Here is a 19020-nt window from a genome sequence, read left to right as displayed (position 1 = left end):
AGGTCTGTTGTATGGCACCTTATTAAATGTCTTTTGGAAGTCCAGAACAGCCACTTTTTTAAGCACAGACATTAAAAGGCTGATGACGTGGCTGCTGTGTGTCAACCAATCTTTTCTGTTTCTGCATAGATGCATGATGTCTGTGGAATGTTTCTAAAGATTGACCATGGGCTAGGCAATGATGTAGGGTATTGTAGCTGACTAGTAATCCTAAAATCTTGGTAATACTCTAGTAATTCACCATGTAAGGTGAACTTCGAATTCAATTAAAAGTCTAATGAAGACAATGAAAACAATTGTCAATAAAAACCCATTTGGTTACCTTATATCTTTTAAGGAAGATGCATCCATCCTTACTTTGGCCTCCATGTGACTCCAGGCACATACCACTGTTGTTGACTTGTACCTGCCCTCTGAAATGTCTCATATGTATTCATTGTGTTGAGCAGTTAAAAATTTTCAAAAAAGAAGATAAATCATTTGGCTTCACTCTAGGCACTGGAAACAACAATGGCAAACAGAGTCTGAAATCTCTGTAAAATCATCCTAACCATCCTCTGGGGACTAGTGCCAAAATTAGGAGAGTTCACTCACAGATTAATCAAGCAACAGCCTGATATAATCATTCTCACTGATTCATACTTTACAGATAGTATCCTAGGCACCAATGTCACCATATGCTGGTATGTCCTGTCCCACTGATAGGAGGGACCCAGCAGAGGTGTTGGCACAGTGAAATCCTGTCAGCAACAATGTGTAGCTGCTCCAAGGTTCCATGCAAGCTGATTGGCATCAACACGTCCATCATTGCCCTGGAAGTCACTGCTGGGCATGGACCTCGCATTTCAAAACAATGAGAAGAAACAGAAGTGGGATAAGTTAAAGACAACGGTTGTGGCTCAGAATATGAAGATGTGGAAGAAATTTGTGTGGGGATCAAAAATGCCAGGGCTAGAAGATTGGGAGTAGGCCCTCCAACAGCATCTACATTACGTGAAGAGTGTTATCGGATGTAACTTCTCTAGCAAAATATATTGATCACTTCGGAATTGAATGATACTTTGTGACTTCTTGCTCCTTAAGTCTAGTTCTACTCAGTTGAATATTTTCAGATTTATTTGATGTTCTTTCCAGGGATATAGGCACTGGTGTATATTTTGGACAGTATATGTTAACTATCCTTGACTGCACATGAGCAACTTGTTGAGCACTGCTTTCTTTTCTGTAATGGTATGGTGCAACTGAGTGTCTGCTAGACTATATCATAAGGCATTTCAAGGTCAAGCACATTGCTGTGGGTCTGGTGTTACATGTAGGCATGCAATATGACAGATGTTCTTCCCTAATGGATTTGGTGGACCAGATGTGCATTTGCAACAATCAATGAGCACTATTACTGAAACTAACTTGCAATCCCAGATTTTTGTTTGAATTAATTTACTGAATTCAAAGGACCCCAACTAGCATGGTGGGTTTAGGCCTCTGAATTACTTATCCAATTATATTAACACTGTTGTCTGAACAGAATGGAGACAGAGAAATTATTCTCACAGGTTGGAAGGCTAACAAAAAGAGGACACCATTTTAACGTGAATATCAAAAGACCAATGATATGTTTTAGCTAGAAGCTAAAAGGTCTACTGCTGCTTTTAAAGGTCGGTCTCTTCAGCTGTTGTATTAGCTAATATCCCTCATTTATTCAGTGCCAGCAAAAATAAGGCAACTGGTCAGTGGTCTGAATGCGTCACTTGGATCATGTTATGCATAACATGATTGCAGTGTATTTCTGCCTGACTAAAAGAGCTATAGAAAGATAATTCATTGCAAGTGAAGCCCCTCCAGTTGGTATCAATTCAGTACCACATTATAGCCAGCCTTCCTTGCTCGTAAATAATTCGATTACTATCTATTTATCAATGTTTTAGACTGTCTGCTATTTCTTAGTTTATTGTCAGAACACTGCACAGTGCTTAGTTTCATTTGCATACATGATCATATTAAATGTTACCTTATATGATTGTGAAAATCATTTTTTAAAAAAAAGTACAGTCTTAAAACTTATCTGAAAGCCGACTTACAATCAAAGTACCATTCATTTATCATCATCTTCTGCTTCTTGTTGCCAAGGCAATTTTCAATCCAGAGGGCAATTTTCCATTAATCTACACAGCTTTATCCAATTTGGAAGCCTAAGATGCAGAACCTTGTAAAATTCCATTTAAACATCCTAAGGGTTTAATTTTTTCAAATGCTATTTTTAGCACATTGGTTAGTGTGCTCACCTTTTCTTCCTATCCTATTTTACCACACTGAATAAAGTATTTATTTTAAAAACTATTAAACAAGACATAGGCTGAAATTTAATAAAATGTGTTTGCCATTCTGTATCGAAGAATTAAATGCAGAACAGAACAAGATAAGCATAAACCTCCTGCAAATCAATCCATTAATTTCAGGTTAACAAATCACAATTGTTGGCTGCAGGCAACCAACTTGCAGTCAAAGCACAATGACAACTGGGGCATTTCTTCCTCTGACGGTTGTGGAGACATGTCAGTGAAATGCTCATCATCATGTTCTTCTGACTTTGATCCTGTTACCGTACACACCAAGAGGTCAGTATCTGAAATAGTGGAGGGTAAAAAAGGCTGCCTTACAAGCTGTGAGGCAGCTGTGCTCACTTCCTCTGGAGTGGTAGATAGGATGTGTTGTGGCAGCCCTCTTGGCCACACAGACTGTGGACATTCCACTTGTACCTGCAAAACATAAAAGGGAACAAAAGTCACAATCAAGGCTTACAAATTGTGGCACGTGCAAATTACATAAATATGAGATAATAGACAATAACATGAAATTGCACAACTGTTATCGCTATTTTATCGCATAGTAGGGCATGGATGTCTCTGCATCTCCACATGAGCAGTCCTGAATTTTACCAGCCACTGCCAAGATCCAGTCTTCAGTAGGGACATGGAGCAGAATGTTGGGCAGTTCACCACCTGTCCTGGCACTGACTGCCCCATTATCTGGTGTTTTCTCCTGCAATGAGAACAGCAGGAATAAGTAAGATAGAGGTAGCATAGAGAAGATGGTGACACTGCCCCTGCTAGAGCAAAGCAAGTAATTGACCTTATTTCGGCATTGCTGGATGTATCACCAAACCGTGGAGACCATTTGACCTGATGGCAATCTCATCTCAGACTGACAGGATGTGGTGGTGTGGCCTCCACTGGCAGTCATAAGAAAAGAGAACAGTCCTCTTCTGTACCATCGATCTTCAAGGACTTTCATGCCCCTGTCTGCAAAGTGGGACACGAATATCTTCTCTACCATCATGTGAACAAAGAGTGTCCAATCATGCAGGCAAGTTCTGGAATTCCACCAAATGTCTGTAGATGCAACAGTGTTTTAAATATTATGCCAGCCCCAGGAATGCCAATCTAAATGAGCATATCTAGGTAGTGGTGAGTATTTCTAGCCAATGAGTACTCTGATGAACCATGGATGAGACACACATCATAATGGCATGGTAGATACTTAATGAGGTGAGTTTGGGACAAGAACATTTGCTAGACCACCACCCTCCATCCCCACTTTTATCCCTGTTGTGTACTCTTGAAGGTGGAACACTTAAAACATGTCTCTTGTCATCGTGTTCACCGTCTGCCATAACAATCAGGAGATTACAGTTTGTAGTGTATTTCTTCTGGTTTAAGTCCATATCTTTGACACTCCTTGATACCTCATCAGATACAATATTGAATTCACATCCACAGTCACCTTTGCAGTATTTTTCAAAAATAAAAGACATGTTATAAATGGCTGAAAAGGTATACAGCATCATAGGCTTTATAAGTAGGAACATAAGGTAGAAAAGCAAGGAAGTTGTGACAAATCTTAAAGCTTGGTTTGGCCTCAATTATAGTGTCTAATTCTGGGCATTGCACTCTAGGGGAAAGTGTGAAGGCATTGGAAAGAGTACAGAGAAGGTTTCAATTCACAGCTCCAGAGATAAGGAATTCTCATTGCAGTGATATTTTGGAGAAATTTGGATTATTATATTTGCAGAACTTTAAGAAGAGATTTGATTGACATGTTTGGTATCATTCAGTATTAAAACTAAGCTATTCTTATTGGTGGATGGCCTGAGATGTAAGATGAAAGCCAAAGAATCGATGACCTTCTGTGGAATTTTATTTTACACAGTGAGTAGTTAGGATCTAGAATACACCATCTGAGAGTGTGTAAGAGGCAGATTATCTTGTAGTTTGCAAAAGAAATTTTGGCAATCACCTGAAAAAATAATTGCATGGCTACAAGAAAAGGGTATGAGAATGGACTGCCTGATGTCCTCTTCCAGAAAGCTGGCATACATGCAATGGACCGAATGACTTTTCTTAGTGCTGTAATCACTGATTCTATGAAAATCATCATTATTTAGCTTCACAGGATCTAGCCATCATAGAGGGACTACTGTCCTCTACAATGAGTTCTGATATACTTTTCTGTGTAACTGCACTATACATCACCAATAACTTTGCATTCTATAGATGATCATTGATAGAATCATGCAAGATTGGCAGTGGTTAACTGCTGCGTCAAAGTGTCAGGGACCCAGGTTCGATTTCAGCCTCAAGCAACTGTCTGTGTGGAGTTTGCACATTCTCCCTGGATCAGTGTGGAGTTTGTACATTCTCCCTGTGTCTGTGTGGAGTTTGCACATTCTCCCTGTATCTGTGTGAGTTTCCTGTGGGTGTTGCGGTTTCCTCCCACAGTCCAAAGTTGTACAGGTTTAGGTGGATTGGCCATGCTACGTTGCCCATAGTATTCGGGGATGTGCAGGCTAGGTGGTTTAGCCCTGGGAAATGTAGCGGTAGGGTAGAGGGTTGGTCTGGGTGGATGCTTTTCTAAGGGCCGGGTGGACCCGATGGGCCAAATGGCCTGTTTCCATACTGTAGGGATTCTATGATTCTAAGATGCTATTCAACCTATAAATCATTATTACTGTTAGATTGATGAATAATGCATCCTTTTTTTGTATATCAGAATTATATATCATCTGTGGTACAAACTTAAGTTCATTGATCAGCGAGAGTTCATAAAGCTTTACTCATTTGGCTTACACGCTAGGGCTTATTGCACTTAGTTCAGATGTCCTGTAGAATTTGAGTTTCTTAAATTATACAGTCCACAGAGTTACATTTCTTATAGATCCAAAAACCGCTTTACCTGGATTTAGAAATTCTCATGCTTTCATTTGTGATTGATTAATTTGATTACATTTAATTAATGAATCAGATGTTTTGATGGCAATTCTGCTCAAATTATCCAAAAAAAAGCTAATATTGTGCTAATTTCATGCATACCTGAATATACAGTGGAATTCCCACCGTTGTTATTCACAATATATAATTTCAGTTAAATGACATCTGCCTATTCAGAGAATGAATTGAACAGTCTAAATCAAATCAGTCTTAGAATGAGGTTTAGACTTGTTTAGTAAATCAGTGAAAATAAATCATGTCTGATAGAATGCTTAACCAATCTAATCAATGCCAGCTTTCTGTAAAGAAAAGATTATTGCGTATATTCCAGCATGGTATCTTAAGCATTATAAACTATGGCTGCACTGGAACAATAAAAAATAGATAAAGCTCCACACATTTAGGACTGAGATATGAAAGCTATTGTAAAGGATGTGTAAATAACCATAAATTGAATTGCTTCATCCTTTTGAAATCTCATATACCATAAACTCTCAAAAACATTGAACCAATTTTGCAAGGTAACTCTTTGGACGCAGAGTCATATATGCCTCACTAAATCTGGCCTGTAAGTTTGAATATCAGAATTGTGTGATGTCAAATTCAAAAAGTGTCAATCTAGCACATTTTATTGCCTCACCTAAGTTTGCACAATTCCTTACCTTAATACAATCTGATGCAAATTGGTCTCACGTCAAAACCAGTGATTTTCTTTCTGCCTGATCATTCCTTTCATAATAATTGCCTAGATGAAGCACACTGTTTTAGTTACTGGGCTGACCTTTGGGATTTTACTTCTTAAGGGACTCTTTGATTATTATTGTTGCAGGTTTTTCTTTATATTTGATGTCTGCTTCAGAAGACCCCTGCTGTTCACCATTTTTGTGCATTGCAAATCATCTCTACAGTAATATTGATTAGAATTGGATTTTACTAGCAACTGTCACATTTTTTTCAATGTGAACATTTATTGCGTTTTTAAAGCAGTCCTGGAATTAGAAAAAAGGACGTTACTTTGAAAAAAAATACCAGATTGATAGTAGCTGAGAGGTTACTTTTTCTCATCTCAGGAGTATGTAGACTTAGACACACTTAGCTAAGTACATTTGAAAAGTGTTTTCACCCATAATTCACCAGAATCTGTAAGAACGGTTGCAGTTTCCTTATAAGATCCCAACACAATGTAAAGGATTACTTATAGCTTTAGTCCAAGAATATCTACTAAGCTGTGCAAAAGGACATGAAGTTGGAACCGGAGTCTAGGAGGCGTCAATAGCATCTCCTTTTACCATGTCTTGTAAATAGTTATATCAATAAAGTCTGTTAATATTCACACGTAAGATTGTGGACTTTACATTTCGACATAATGGCAGAAAGCGATCAGACTCACAAAACCAGAGGCAAGCAGCAGTCACAGCACAAAATAACTGAAGAGAGTCTCAGAGGATGTAGAGACTAGCAAACGATGAACTTCAAAAGCTGACCTCAGAACCAAACCAGGGAGCAGCAAAGCCCACAGAAAAGCACAACAAACCCACAGAAGAGAACACAGCAAGCAACAAGTTTCAAAAAATAAATTGACCACAGTATGCAAAACATTACAAAAAAACGGTTCTCAACAGCAATGGAAAAAAATTGAACTCTCAAAACATCCACCAACAACAAGCATGCAGAGAAACAGCTTGAAGTTAATGCTATGAATGAGCCCCACGAGTGGGGGCCCAAATGAATGAGCCTTGTAGATTATTGTAAGTGTGAGGAGCGACACCAAGTCATAGCTGTAGCAGCAGCAGCACAGGAGGTTTCACGGACTACAGTCATCCATAGAAGTACCAACAATAGAAGATATGGGGACAAAGTGAACTCTTCCTGAGGGATGTGGTAAGTGTGCTCCATACTTTTGACTTCTCTGATAGCACAGCCTGGCAAGACAAATTCTGGTATGCAGATATTATGGTGAATAGCAAGAGAACTATTTTTAAATTAGATATGGGGTAGATGTATTGATTCATTTGGAGGCTATGTTATGGTTAAGAAAAATAATTCTTGGACCATCCTTCATTTAAGTTTCGACGACATGAGACATTAAAATCAGAGTGAAATTTCAGGTATGTACCATATTTCACTAAATTGGAAAACCGCTTACAGAGACCCACTATATTTGTTTATAAGTGGAGCAGCATGTATAGCTTTAAATAGCAGATGGTGGAGCTTCCACTGATTTGTTCAGTTTGAAGCAGTCCACTGTACCACCAGAACTGAACAGATACCTGTTAAACAATTATATACCGATTGCAGGATAAACTGTTAATGACTTTGTAAAATCTGGGTAGGACATGGACTGCAAGTATAAAGCTTCACATCACTATTCAAATTTAGCTAGAGCAGTGATTTGTAGAAAAGCAACCTGCTAAATATCCTTAAGAAGGTCTCCCAGTTAATCTGAATCTTTCAGTGATCCCACCATATCCCTATCCAAAATGGAATAATCATAAAACAAGAGGGTTGGTGGGATTTATTTTGAGCTTTGACTGCTGCTTGCCTCTGGTTCTGTGGGTCTGGTCACTGTTGCCGCCATGTGGATATGTGAGGTCAACAACCTTATGAGGGAATATTAACAGGCTTTATTAATGTAGCTATTTACATGACATGGTTAAAGGAAACGCCATTGAAGCCTTACAGACACCAGTGCCAGCTCCATGTCCTTTTGCACATCCACATTAGAGATTCTTGGACTAAAGATATAATTCATACTTTACATTATGTTTGGGAACTTGACAGAGAAAAAGAAGGAAGAACTAGATAATGATAGCTACAACTAGGATGCTCAATGAGTTAGTCATTGATGACTTTTACCTATGTCTGTAAACTGGAATGTACACATACAATGTTACGTTAAAAAGGACAGAACAGTGATATTGCTGCGAGTCATGTTGTTATTATGGTCACAATGTGTGTGGGAGAAAACCAGTGGAAGCATTAACAATGTTGATGTCCTGTGTTACTTGATAACCCAACGTGCTGGTTCCAGACAAGGTATATATCTTTTTTATTTTTGTGGCAGAAGTTATATCTCGATCAAAGAATTCTTTGGTAAAGGTAGTTCTGAAGTGGCCATGTTCTCTGTGATGGATACAAATCAATCAAGAATTTGTGCAGAGCTGCACAGATATGCATTATGATCTTCTCCTTAAACATCCCCAGGAGAGACAGAAATTCTTTGAGTCGATTATTTCTTTTGATTCCTTATTTCTTTCATAAGTGATGGAACTGCCAAGACAAATGAAAAGATGTGGGAGAGATTTTGGAATTAAGTAAGTTCTAAGATATTAATAGCAGCTTACAAACATTAAATATGAGGCAAAGAATCCACAACAAGAGCATATGTTGGCGCCACCAATAAGGCCCAGCCTGGTAGGGAGTCAGGATGGTATTTTAAATATTTTCTGGGTTATCTCCCTGGTTTCATGAAAATTGGAATAACATCAAGGCTGCAAGGTCAAAAGATTGAGCATTCCAGCCTTTTGCAGTTTTATGGCACTAAAAAGGCATTCCAAGTTGTAATTCTATCATCAGAATCTATGCAAACAGGTCATCCTCCAAATGTCCTGTAAATGTGTGCATTTGGACAGCACCAATGACTATGATAGTTGTGTAAAGCAACAAAGTAATTCTTAATGGCTTTGGTTTAAAATGGAGATATTGGAAATTATATTTTTTGAGATTGTCTTAGTATTTTCTGAAAGGGAAATGAAAAAGTAGAGCTATTTTATTTTGAAAGGATTCACCATTCCCTTTAGAGTTCAATTCTATTTAAACTAAGTGAATCAAAATAATTAAAATTAAGTTGAAATTTAAGCTTTGCTCAGACAGTTCATTAGTTCCCCATGGAGATGAATCATAATAAAACATCCAGTTACTTTTTCAATCAGAAATTAATGATTGGTTTTGTGAGGAAAAGAAAGTGCCAGCTTGTAGAACGACTTCAGAGAATTATCCTGGTTGCTTTGAGGTTACACTCAATGAGATTCTTATTGAAACATTTTCTTTGTCAATAATTGTTTATAAAACTATTCAATGGCTTGGTGTCAAACAATAAAAAAAATTGGATCTTACAAAACCTAAAGATAGTGGATTTCGAAGAGAAATAGTGTTAAGTGGCTGGGGTATTGTGTAATGCTACAAATGATCTGAAGTAAGATGAAGTTTGAGATCTTTACCCTTAAGTCACAAGATATAATGCGATGGCAAAACCATGTGTACATCTCTTGAAGGTTTACTGACACTCTGAATGTGAGGAATTACACAAGCAGCACCGATAGATTGTCTACCAGCAGCAGTCTCCACTGCTACAGTGATAAGCTGATGACTTCTGTGAATGTCGAAGGTGATCTGTGTTGTCAATTTGTAAAGAGCAGGTGAATAATTTTACAAAACAATTCTAAACAGAATCAGAAAATGCTGGAAAAACTCAGCAGAATTGGTAACATCTGTGGAGAAAAAAACAGAGCCAGTGTTTTGGGTCTGATATGACTCTTCTTCAGAACAGAAGCAAAGCTACCCCCTCTCCCCACCTTGTTGCCTCAGCAGAGGTGGATGCTTTCTGCTTACATCCTTGGCTGTGTTGCTGTGAGGACTGTGGTATTTGGCCTCATCAAACATGGGCCTTTGCTGGGACTGCACAGTGTGTATCTCCACAGGAGAAGATAATATCAATTGTTCCTGAATCACAGATGCTCCCTTGTCAGAAGGACTGAGGGCAGTGAGGTCCTACTACATGCAACAAAGAAGCTGGAGAGATTATGATCCAGAATTCTGTCCAGGTGCTGACTGTATCTTTATTAGTGAGAAGATGCTGTTTAGTCTGGCACTGTTTGTCTCTTGATTTCTGCTCCGTGGAATGGGATGAATATCTATATTTTGCTCAGGGAATTGGGGAAGAAATTTAATTCAGTGAGTGATATTGTATATTGTTATTGTAAATGACAAGACTGATACATACCCTTCTGATCTGTGATCAAAGGTTCAAAGCTCTATTTCTGCTCAGCTAAAAGTGAGCTGGTCACTGAATTTTTGTTACTGTGCGTGGCATTTTCTGTTTGAAGAACAGAAGTTTCATGCTTATTGCAGAAAATTCCCTCTTTCTGCTTTGTGTAATATGTGCTATGCTTTCCACTGACTGAGATAGTTCTTAAGGACAGAAGTGGCAAAAGTGTAATGATAACAAGTGAAATGAACAAAACCATTTTCACAGAACAAAACCTTTACATGTTTTGGAATGCACTGACTGAGATTTGGTGGGGGCAATTCAACTGAAACATTCAAAAAAGGAATTAGATGGTTATTTAAAAAGGAACAATGTGCAGTGAATGGGGGCTAGGCAGCAGTATAGTAGAAGGTGAGATGCTCATTTGGAGAGCTGTCACAGCCGCAATGAGCCATATGGGCTCCTTGTGCGTGGTAACAGTTCAATGATTCTCCAGGACTCTGCATTCTGGCACGCACTCTATTCATTCGGTAAAAGGGTGTTTGATACATGTTGTATATTGTGCACTATTTGCAGTTAAGATAAATGTGGGAACCAGCAGTTTGTGCCATGATTTTGGGTTTTAAATACAGCAAATACTCATGAGGAAATACATCAATTTCAATAAAGTGATATAAAAGTAGAAAATTGGCTCTAGCATTCTGGTGAAAACTGGAGCTTCCCGTATTGATTGATTTTCCCATCATTTCAATGATCCTAAGCTAGTGCTGATAAAACTGTTTCTTGTTCATATGCAGGATTCACAAATTCAAATCACGAAGCAAACCTTCAATGCTGCTTCAGTTTTCTATTGAGCTGAATTTGATCATATAATTATGCCTTTTTCTACTGTATTGTCATTACACTGCCTTTGTCAGTCCAAGCCTACTTTTAAAAAGCTGAAAAGCTTTTCAAATTTAAGAACTAAAATTCTGTTGGTTCTGATTACCACTTGGCATTTTCAGCCTCTGCCTTCATGCTGTGTTTGTCTGGCCAGCTCTGTATCTGCAGAATTGTGATTATTCTGAGGTGACTTTGGATGACTGCGTGGATGTGGTGAATATGTCATATAATGTCAGTTGGCATCCCACTGTTAGTTATGTCACTTAACATGACATTTACATTTTCAGCTATAGATATGGTCCTTGCACCAGTATTTTGAGATTACTTTCTTTTAATGTATATAACAGTGGTTACTGGATTACTGCACTCACTGATTTTGAGGTGCAATGTATTTTGATGGTTGGTTTACAGGGCAGGTTATCATTGGGTGAAAGATCATGGACATAATTTTGTCCCCATTTTGAAGTTATGACTTCTGTTGCCAGTTTGAAGTCACTGAATCTTTACTGCTGTGGAAAGGTGTAAATTTTCTTCTTCACCAACCAAACTGTAATCTGTCGTTGTACCCATCCAATTTTCATTCATTGATTTAAATGGAATGTTGACAGCCATATTGTGGCTAGGGTAAGGGTCTCTCCTGTTCAACTACCCTGTGCCTGCCGACCCTTGTCTCACTTTGCCGAATCCAGACCTATACCATCACCTACATCATCATGGTCTACCAGCCTGGCCTCAGCAAACTCCACACCATTCACTTTGTAAGCTGACTCCAGTAGCTTACAGCTCGTAAAGGTAGGACCTACTCCCAGATGAGGACTAAAGTGTCAAGCCATTTAGCGGTCTGTAGCCATAAAATCAACTGTTTCTCAACCATGTGGCTATGGGCTTGCCCTGACTTTTAAGCTGGTGTCAGGGCTACCATGTCCACATAAAATTGCAATGGAGATTTTTAATACCGTACGAATATCTGTATGATTTTAATATGGATATATTGGAAGGAATCAAGAATCTTTCTCCCTCTAAAATTCATTGTTAGTAAATCTTATATTAGGTACAAACCACTTCATATCCTTTTACTTGTGATCTGTAAATTATGACTTCAATCAACTCATTCCTCTCTCTTCTAACCTCCAGTAAAACAAGTTCAGTTGTTTCATCTTTCTTCATAAGACAACTTTCTCATTCCAGCTATGAATGTAATAAATCTCTTTTTCAATGCATTTACAACCTTACTTAAATAAAGGAAACCAAAACTGCTCACAGTATTTAAGATGCCATCTTACCATGTATAAATAAAGCATAATATCCTTACTTTTATGTTCAATTTCTCTTGTAATAAAATATAATATTCCATTAGCCGCCTTAGTCAAGTGCTGTGTTTATATGCTAGTCTTTTTATAACTAGTACAGTGGAATACCTAGGTCCCTTTGCACCTTGGAATTCTGCAGTTAATCATCTTTACAGCAAGCTTTCCTACCTAATTTTGTTTTATCTGGAAGTTCAGTCACCATGCCTTCAAACTGACCATCTATTTCATGTATATGAATTGGAAGAAGTTGAAGACCCAACAATAATACCTGTGGAATTCCTACTTATCTAATCCAGCCAATTTGAAGAAAACGTATTTGTCCATGCGCTCTGTTTTCTGCAACCCAGCCAATCTTCTACCCATGCCCACTACAACAAGAACTTCTAATAATAAACTTGTGTGGAACTTTATCAAATAACATATGGAAATCACAGTACAATACCTCAACCCCTTTTTCCACTGCATATGTCACTCCCTCAAAGAATTCCAATAAACTGGTTAAACATGATTTCCCTTTCACAAAACCATACCTACATTTCCCAATTACTTTCAGTTTTTTTGAAGTGCCCAGTTATAATCTCCTTAATGAATGATTTGAACACCTTCAGATGCCAAGCCTATAGTTTTCTTCTTTCTGCCGCTCTCCCATTTTGAATACAGGGATTATTTTGCTCCTTTGCAGTCTAGGGAGCATTTCCAGAATCGTGGATCATAGACTCCCTATGTGTGGAAACAGGCCATTTGGCCCAACAAGTCCAAACAGAGCCTCCAAAGAGTATCCCATCCAGATTACCCTATTACTCTACATTTCCCCTGACTAATGCACCTAGTCTACTCATCTCTGAAAACTATAGGCAATTTAGCATGGCCAGTTCACCTAATCTTTGGACTGTAAAGGAAACAGGAGCACCCAGAGGAAACACACAGACACAGGGAGAATGTGCAAACTCCACACAGACGGTCACCTGAGGCTACCCCATTAGTGACTTCTACTAAGGATGAAGTCCATCAGGACCCAGAGACTTATCAACCCCACAACTCCATCATTCACTCAGTAACACTTGCCCAGTGATGACAATTACACTGTACCCTATAGAACACTGAGTTGCATATTTCAAGTAGCCACCCATGTGTGCAGGCATGTCCTGCCATCATTCACAGGACTCCACCCATTGTAGCAATTCCCAGTGTCTGGTGTTAATTGGATGATAAACTAACTGGGCATTTGAAGTTAGTACTGATAATGATCTATATAACCGACCGTTTTCGTTTAACATTCATTTTAAATTAATTCAATACAGTCAGCAGATAATCTTTGGTCTTGGTTTTGAATAGGTTAATTGCTGTTTACCTTATCATGCATTAATTAAGCTAATAATTTTTCACACATTTCACACGTGCTTTTTGTTTCCCCCAGGAGGTATTGTAAATGTGATGCCAATGTTATTCTCTGAGATTTCACAAAACAGGTCACAGGTAAGATTTAAGTTTATTTAAATATATTTTCTGGACAGAAAGTTTTTGTTTTTCAATAGTTGTTATATAATAGTCAGCAGTCCATTTAATTATACACATTACTACCTCACCTTTAGTAATTTGGAGACTTTGACAACTGATATTGTGATATCCAATGTATTCATCACATGTAAAATTAATTTATCTGGTTATCATTTGTATAGAAAGTCAGGTATCTTAGCCATGAAAATATGATACTAACTTGAAATAAAATATTAATTCTGGCTTTGTTTTCAAAAGCTGTTCTGTATTAGATTTTTATGCAAAAGTATTAAAACTACACAAAGTATGGCTTGTGATTGTAAACTAGGAGAAAACGAGACTATAGTTGCTGGAGATCAGAGTCAAAAAATGTGGTGCTGAAAAAGCACAGCCAGTCAGGCAGCATCCGAGGAGCAGGAGAATCGACATTTTGAGCATAAGCTCCTTCCCACGAATGATGAAGAACTTATGCTTGAAACGTCGATTTTCCTGCTCCTCTGATGCTACCTGACCAGCTGTGCTTCTCCAGCACCACACTTTTTGACGTTTGATTGTAAACTGATGACCAATTATGGCAAGATTAATCTACGCGCGAAGGCAGGTCTAATTGAACCATGCGCTGCTGGGACCAATCGCATCCACCTGAGCCATGTAACTAACTGAGCCAACAGACCCCTCAAAGAGTTCACAGTTCTGTGGCCAGATGCATTTTTACAAGCATGTTGTAGTCTGGAGCTATGGATAGTGATGGAGAAGCTCTGAATTTTTTCTTGATTGGCATATGTTGGAATGATTTATCAGTTGATACTAAACCTGTTTGGCCTTTTTATGAATTCACTTTCTTGGAGCGAGACGAGAACCAGAGCATCTGGTTCAGAGATAGGGGCAGTACTAATGACACTAGCCACTGCATCACAAGATATCCAGTTTGATTAAATAAGTAATGACTATTCCCTTGTTCATATTAAAGTTGCATCTTGTATTACCTCCTAAACTGTCTTGTTAACATGCAGAACATAAACGCACAGTGCCATTATACTCACATCTTTGGAAAACGTCTTGTGCTTAATTTTACATGAGATAAAATGTTCTGTTTCTTTTCTTGTATAAGATAATGTGGTTCCGCCGAGCTGTTACTGGAGGACTCACTACTTGTACAATACTGAACATTCTGTGGTACGTTTTTAAATATATGTTGTGTAAAGCAGAAATGGTTGACTTTTGTTTACATCCTGAAATGTGCAGGGTCCCCTTTCAGAAAATAAGGTTGTGTTATTCCAGTTTATGCTGAGGCAGCACTGTAGCACTGCAGCAATCCTGAGATGGAAACGCTGGACAGGGAATAGTGATGGTGTGTTTAACTGACGGGCATCTGGAAGCTCGTGGTTATTTTAGCAGACAGAATGTAATGTTCCACAAAATGGTTGCCCAGTCTGTGTTTTGTCTCCCGAAAGTAGTGTTCTTTAGGGAGATCCACCCAACTTCTGTCCAATCTTTAAATTTCTCCAGGGAGAAAAATCACTAAATTTGCAAATGATACTAAGCTAGGATGAATAGTGAATTGAGGATGATCCTGAAGGACATTGCAAATTTAGCCAAATGGGCAGATACCTGGTGGATGAATTTCAGTGTCGAAAAGTATGGCACTGGAAAAGCACAGCAGGTAAGGCAACATCTGACGAGCAGGAGAGTTGATGTTTTGGGCATAAATGCATAGAGTGCAAAAGCAAGAAAATAATGCTACACCTTTACAAAATCACTGGTCAGATCACATTCAGAGTATCGTGTTCAGTTCTGGACATCTTTAGTTAAGGAAAGACAAATTAGAGAAATTGGACTAATTCTTCTTGGAGCAGATGTGATCTCATTGAGGTGTTCAAAATTGTGAACATTTTTTTACAGGGTAAAGAAGAATAATTAGTTTCCACTCATTTGTATGTCAGGAACTAGAGGTCACAATTCCAAGATTGTCAGCAAGAGAGCTAGGAGTGAGATGAGGAGAAACCTTTTTACTCAGAGTTGTTAGGATTTACAATGCACTGCCTGGTAGAGTGGTGAAGACAGATTCCACGCAAGGTTTCAAAAGAGAGTTGGATATATATTTGAAAGTGATGAAGTCAGAGGGCTACAGAGGTGGGGTTGGAGAGTGGGGCTAGCTGGGTAGCTCTTTCTGGAACCAATACAGACATGATGGGTCAAGTGACCTTTTTCTCAACTGTACAATTCTATGATCTATAATTCTCTGTAGAGCAGACCATATTATGAGGAGGAGGTACAGTAGACTAGATTTAGTGAAATGCAGGTAAGTCTCTGCTTCACCTGGAAAGTGTGTCTAGAATGGAAGGTCATGAATTGGGAGGTCAGTTTGAATATTGGGCAAATTGATAGTTTACTTTATCTGAAAACTTGTGTAAGTGTGATAGACGAGTCTCCAGTTACATTCTGTGTTCTGTTCCAGACTCCACAATTTGGCATAAAGTCCCTAGTTGATTCCTGATGTGGAACATCGTGAGAGGTTGGCTCATGTACTTTTAATTATACAATTTTGTAATTCACTCACTGTTTAGGTGAGCCACAGTTAATTCATTCTCACAAAGGCAATGTGTGCCACAATCAGGGTCCTGTAATTGTTTTCAACATTTACAGGTGATTAGGTTTTCTATTTTTACCAGCAGTTGTGGAAAGACAGGAATTGTTATCGCTGAATATCATTTTTAAAAATGACATTTTCATTGTACTTTGAAAGACCTTTTCAGTTCATCCATATTTACAGGCAGCATTTATCTGTCGTTTATTAATGTCACTTCAAAATGACTTCAGTTGGTCATATGCAGATGATGTCAGGATCTCATGCCACAGCAGGCATTCTGTGATATTAAGTATAGATTTTAATTAGGCCTGGTAGTCTTTTTTCATGTGCACATTAAGTTACATGGAACATAGATCAATGGATAATCTTGTCTTCATGTTGGGAGGTCAATTTGAATATTGTGCAGAATGATAGTTTACTTACAGAAAGATTGTGTAAATTTGATAGATGAGTACTCCAGTTATGAAAACAAAAGGCTGGATGGGTTCAAGCAGCACTCACCTTCCATTATATATTTATTGTTATGTACAATAACTCTGAAAAGAAACCAGAAATTATAATTTATCAGGATAGTGATTACAGATGTTGATTTTATATTTTCTCGTCGATCACTTTCCACATACTCATTTTATTCCCTTATATCTGGACTAACAACATGCTGATACTGTTAAATACGTTCCAATGATAGATGTACAAAATAATTCTTCAACAATTTTTTTATACACAATTGTTGTGTCTAAAATAATTTTAGACTAGACTTAAGGTTTTAGTTTTAAGGCTGCATGAGCAATATACCTCACAAAATCAGGGATATATTATTAAAGGGGGGTCATCTGCTGTGAGCAGTTAAATTTAGACTTGTATAAGCTCTTTGATCTGCACTGGTTGCTGTTGAGATTTCTCTGACCTAAGAATGAAATCTCATCTCTGTAAAAGGCACCATTTCTAATTAATGTTATATAGCATCCAGGTCTGCCTGTCATCCAGATTGCACAGATAAATAGTACATTTATCTTCTACCTCAGTCTACGACTGCCATTCTCATTCCGACCACCTCTCCAGATACAATCTCATATAAAACCAGTTGTTTGCAATCTCAGTGACCTTTTCAACACCAAATTGATGTTCCGACCCTGTGTACTTATCACTAAAACAGCATACTTCCACCTCCCTAACTTCATCTGTACCTGCTTTATACATCTGCCACTGAAATCTTCATTCCTTTCTTGCCTCCAGGTACAATTATTCCTATTTTTTTCTGGCTAATCTTTGTGTAGTCCACACCTCTGATGCCTGTTTCCTAACTAACACCATGCTCTAGTCATCTGCCATTCTTACAATTGCGAACAAATATCAATGGTCAGTCCCTTTGATTTAGAATTCTAATGCTATAGTTTAATCATCATTTGCTGTCTTATGAAATCTCCTTATGCCCTTATATGTTTTAAGAAAGTTAAAAAACGTGGATTAAAAATTATCTTAAAAAGTGGAAGATTTTAAATTGATGACCATTGTTAACATTTTGAGCCAGACTTTTGTCAGACCAGTGGGGGCCCGATGATGAACCTGAAAGTCAATGACAATCCCACGTGGGCGGTTTGTGAAAATGAGCCACATTTGACAGCGATTGCCCACTCATTAGGTGCTGGTTGGCTCAGTTGACTGGACAGCTGGTTGGTAATGCAGCGTGGATTCATTTCCTCCATCAGCCGAGGCTACTGTGAAGGACTCGTACCCTTCCCCACCCCCCTCCCCCACCACTGGAGGTGAGGTGACCTTCAGGTTAAACCACTGCAATAATTTCTTTGTAAGGAGAGAGCAGCCCTCTGGTCCAGTAAAGACTTTACCTTTGATTAGTTGTCTGGCCTCCTGTTCATTTAAAACATGAGAACCTATCTCCAAGAGCTGCTGGCAAATTGAAGAGCTGGCAGCTCAGTAACCACAATGGTGATCTCTGCTAAGGCTGTATTGGGCAGAAAGAACACCATGAACATAAGGACCAGGTGAGTGGAGTCTGGAATCTGAGTCCAATCAGGCAGATCCTGGTGATGAAGGTTGGGTGTTTAGTGAAGATGGGCCTGTGGTTGCCATTGTGATGATTACACTCATTGACGGAGAGGAGATGGTGTGGTTTTGCAGTGGCCATCACAGGCCACAAACGTGTCTGACTGGAATTGCCTCTGTCCACAGACTGTAGGGAGGATTTCACAGTTTATTATGTGATCTCTACCCACAATAAGGCCTCATCCACAGCTAGTAAAATGCCAACAGCAGTGAAAAGTAGACCTGAAATTGCCATTTCAAGTGGATCAATTGGCCTCTGCGCATGAGGGGTACCTGCCCCTCTGGTAAAATCCTATGAGGGCAAGAAGGCAATATATACTCTTCCCTCACCACTTCACAAGCTCCCAGCCTCCTATTCCACTCCCTTGAGGGCTACTAAATTGCCTTTTCACAGTACACTGATTCATTATTGCACCTAGGTACAGT

The 19020-nt window shown here is 38.6% G+C and overlaps 1 protein-coding gene across 2 annotated transcripts in view; it reads left to right on the top strand.

Moving 5' to 3' along the window:
• The window catches only part of LOC140478940 (uncharacterized), a 315441-nt gene that overhangs the window by 160424 nt on the left and 135997 nt on the right, over positions 1-19020 (top strand). For both annotated transcript variants that reach the window (XM_072572602.1, XM_072572601.1), the window contains 2 exons: positions 13861-13919; positions 15052-15116. In XM_072572602.1, coding sequence (XP_072428703.1) covers positions 13861-13919; positions 15052-15116 — 124 coding nt within the window. The remainder of the gene's footprint in view (positions 1-13860; positions 13920-15051; positions 15117-19020) is intronic.

The sequence above is a fragment of the Chiloscyllium punctatum genome, chromosome 6 (genome assembly GCF_047496795.1).
Source record: "Chiloscyllium punctatum isolate Juve2018m chromosome 6, sChiPun1.3, whole genome shotgun sequence".
NCBI classification, from domain to species: domain Eukaryota; kingdom Metazoa; phylum Chordata; class Chondrichthyes; order Orectolobiformes; family Hemiscylliidae; genus Chiloscyllium; species Chiloscyllium punctatum.
The sequence above is the reverse complement of the archived record's forward strand: the minus strand, read 5'-3'. Positions and strand labels throughout refer to the sequence as shown.